At 46.3% G+C, this 3,548-nt stretch overlaps 1 protein-coding gene across 1 annotated transcript; it reads left to right on the top strand.

Annotated features, from left to right (window-relative positions):
• Nucleotides 1-517: 517 nt before the first annotated feature.
• Nucleotides 518-1,980, top strand: LOC119338704. Its single transcript, XM_037610969.1, has 3 exons — nucleotides 518-831; nucleotides 1,083-1,299; nucleotides 1,390-1,980. The coding sequence occupies exons 1-3, from the start codon at nucleotides 518-520 to the stop codon at nucleotides 1,978-1,980; spliced, it is 1,122 nt and encodes a 373-aa protein (XP_037466866.1).
• Nucleotides 1,981-3,548: the final 1,568 nt, after the last annotated feature.

Below are 3,548 nucleotides of genomic sequence, written 5' to 3'. Positions count from 1 at the left end.
ACGGATCTTGAAGGCACTGTGTGGTGGATGATGTACCAGTACATAGCTGAACCGGTAAAAAGAGGTTTGCGGGGTCCGCGGTCCGCCCGCTAGGCGTCTGCTTGGAGCGCCAGAAGCCGAAACCGGCGTTCGCTCGAAAGAAAAAAGAAGCCTAAACCGGCGGTGAGAGCGAGCTCTCCGACATCGACGCCGAGTTTGAATCGGAAACAGTTTCTTGAGTCGATCGCGTTCCAATTAATACGCTGGCCAACACGAACCCTCAATCTCTCTACGGTTTTCTTTTCTTTTTGCCCAAGGAGAGCAGCGTCGGCGACTGCGACCGATCGACCTTGCCCACGGTGCTCTGGCCTCTGGAGATTAAAATACGACTGGTGACTCTTCGCTAGAGTTGAAATCCAGGGAGGAGCCAGGAAAGACGTCTGAGATTCAGGCGACAAAACGAAATCAGAGGGATCAGATTGTTGAACGAGGCGAGGCTCGAGAAGAAGCTGCTGAGGCCGAGAGAGCGACGAAGCCGATGGCGGCGACGAAGAAACCCAAGGCCAAGCCTCAAAAACCAGCCAAGGTAACGGCTGCGAGGATAGCAAAGATGCTGGCTGAAGGGGATGAGATGATAAGAAACATGACACCTGAAGAAAGGGCCAGGATTATTGCCGAGTCCATGGCTGAAAAATCGGCCCGCGAAGCTGCTGAGGCGAAAGATGAAGCTGGAGATGACGAGGAGGAGACTGCACCGGCACAATGCGAGGAAGAATGGTTCGCTGCCAAGTTTCGCTCTATGTGGAGAAGATACTTAGCTCCCGGCGGTGTTACTTTCGACCAAACCAGTAAGCCCTCTCCCCGTCCAATCACTTCTCTTGATCCATGCACACGTACGTCCTTCTATGTTGTGCTTGTCACTGATACCAATTTGATACTCCCTCCGTCCCATAATATAATGTCAAAAACGTTCTTATATTATGGGACCGAGGGAGCAATATAAGTTGCAGCATATATACGTCAATGGATTTGAATTTATCTCCTGTAGCTAACTAATTAACTGCTTTTATTTACATGTGATGTGATCGATCTATGCAGCATCTACTCCCTGCCATGCGTTATGTGAATCCTGCTTCGGGTTGCTCGGCCAAGGCCATGGACACTCTGCAGATTATGTCAGTCAAAGTTGCAGCAATCAACGGGGGCTTGCACTGGCCACTACAAGTGTTTGGTATCGTTGCTGCACGTGATTACTTGGATCGTAAGCGCAATATTATTTTCCACCGGCCGAGGACTGACTGCCAAACCATCACCCAGGAGGTTCGTATTTGACTCTTCTCTCTTGGTTTTGTCTTACCATATGATGAAATGAACATTGTCGTTTAGTTAATTTTTGTTCTGCGCATGCAGGATTGCTACCTAGCACTGTCCGGTCCTAGCCGTGCCATTGTCGTCTCATATGATCCTACATACGTTGAGGTTTCGCTCAAAGTGAAGGGCGCTATTGAATCTGAGGATAAAGATTTAAGTGCTCTCATTGTGGTGTTTAGAGCTGGAGCCTGTCCTCAAAATGTCTACCCTAGCAGGCTTAGCACGCTGGAAATGAATTTTGATCACATTTATCAATCGGTGGAGGCCACGGTCTTTATAAGAATTATTGGCGGGTCGTGGCCGGATGGCTTTCGGGGTGTATTTAGTGCTGCCTCCAGTAGGGATGACACCCTGCAAGTCAAGTTACTTGAGTTTGAAGATGGTAGGTTGCCTGCTGACTCTAACGGTGTGATCGCGCTCACACGACGTGTGGTCTCTGTTGCGCTTCAGAGGAACTTGAAGGTTTCTGTAATGGCATTTCCAAGAAACGTGGGATATGCTGCTGAGACCAGTGAAGCAGTTTTACAACCTCATAGAGCCGGTGTAAGCCCCCCAGGAGTCAATCTCTGTGTTGGCTCGTGTAGTATGGAAGTTCGTGTTGCTTGGTCATGTTTCTGTTGTGAGTGTTGACATGAGACCATCTTTAACTCATTTAATCTGTGTATTATATGTTGGTGTAGTGGTATTGTGGCATTTTTTCTAGTGGTGTATGCTAGAAAACTGTTCCTAGTTTTGTACTGCTGGTAATGTGGCATCTGTGGCCAGCTGGTGTTTTAGTGGTGTATATGCTAGAAACCTGTTCCAAGTAGTAGTGTTCTGTACTAGCTTCAGTGAGACTAGGTGGAAAGGAGATTGAGTGTGGATATGGTAGTTACTTTCAGATGTTGTTCATTTGCTGTATCCAGCATCCACTGAACCTGTAATCTGATTACCGGATGCTACCTTTTTTATTCTCAGAGTACTGGATGCTAACTCATGACTTTGTGTGCACATGATAGCAACTTTCACATTAGTACATTACTATTGTGTAAAACAATTCTGTTCCGTAAAAGAGGGAAACAATAAATATTTTCAAGATAAAACTACTGATAGAATCATGCCGTAGATCAGTCAAGAATTGAAGAAGGTTGTCAGTGGTTCATTGAGGACATAATGTCAAGACCATTTATTGAGAAACCGTCCTTTATATCCGACCAGTATAGAAAAATCTTCCTTACTAGTAGACAAATCCTTGATACAGAAATCCAGAAGCACTACATATTTTACAAGGTTGAGCTGAGGCTGTGTAGGACCTTGAAGTATGTCTAGAGGGGGGGTGATTAGACTACTTGACCAATTAAAAACTTAACCTTTTCCCAATTTTAGAGTTTGGCAGATTTTAGCAATCTTTGGACAAGTCAAGCAACCATCACACAATTCAAGCAAGCATGCAACGAGTATATGAGCAGCGGAAATTAAAGCATGCAACTTGCAAGAAAGTAAAGGGAAGGGTTTGGAGGATTCAAACGCAATTGGAGACACGGATGTTTTTGGCGTGGTTCCGATAGGTGGTGCTATCGTACATCCACGTTGATGGAGACTTCAACCCATGAAGGGTAACGGTTGCGCGAGTCCACGGAGGGCTCCACCCACGAAGGGTCCACGAAGAAGCAACCTTGTCTATCCCACCATGACCGTCGCCCACGAAGGACTTGCCTCACTAGCGGTAGATCTTCACGAAGTAGGCGATCTCCTTGCCCTTACAAATTCCTTGGTTCAACTCCACAATCTTGTCGGAGGCTCCCAAGTGACACCTAGCCAATCTAGGAGACACCACTCTTCAAGAAGTAACAAATGGTGTGTTGATGATGAACTCCTTGCTCTTGTGCTTCAAATGATAGTCTCCCCAACACGCAACTCTCTCTCATGAGATTTGGATCTGGTGGAAGGAAGATTTGAGTGGAAAGCAACTTGGGGAAGACTAGAGATCAAGATTCATATGGTAGGAATGGAATATCTTGGCCTCAACACATGAGTAGGTGGTTCTCTCTCAGAAATGGTAAGTTGGAAGTGTTGGTTTGTTCTGATGGCTCTCTCCACGAATGAAGAGGAGGTGGAGGGGTATATATAGCCTCCACACAAATCTAACCGTTACACACAATTTACCAAACTCGGTCGGACCGATTTAGTAAACCTAGTGACCGTTAGGATTTTCGGTG

This window comes from Triticum dicoccoides, chromosome 7B, assembly GCF_002162155.2.
Source record: "Triticum dicoccoides isolate Atlit2015 ecotype Zavitan chromosome 7B, WEW_v2.0, whole genome shotgun sequence".
NCBI lineage: Eukaryota > Viridiplantae > Streptophyta > Magnoliopsida > Poales > Poaceae > Triticum > Triticum dicoccoides.
The sequence above is the reverse complement of the archived record's forward strand: the minus strand, read 5'-3'. Positions and strand labels throughout refer to the sequence as shown.

Bases quoted from the DNA above. Each gene is read 5' to 3' on its own strand.
- LOC119338704 (XM_037610969.1), top strand. From the start codon at position 518: ATGGCGGCGACGAAGAAACCCAAGGCCAAGCCTCAAAAACCAGCCAAG. The intron at 832-1,082 runs GCCCTCTCCCCG...TATGCAGCATCT, and splicing joins ACTTTCGACCAAACCAGTAA to ACTCCCTGCCATGCGTTATG. The intron at 1,300-1,389 runs GTTCGTATTTGA...CTGCGCATGCAG, and splicing joins GCCAAACCATCACCCAGGAG to GATTGCTACCTAGCACTGTC.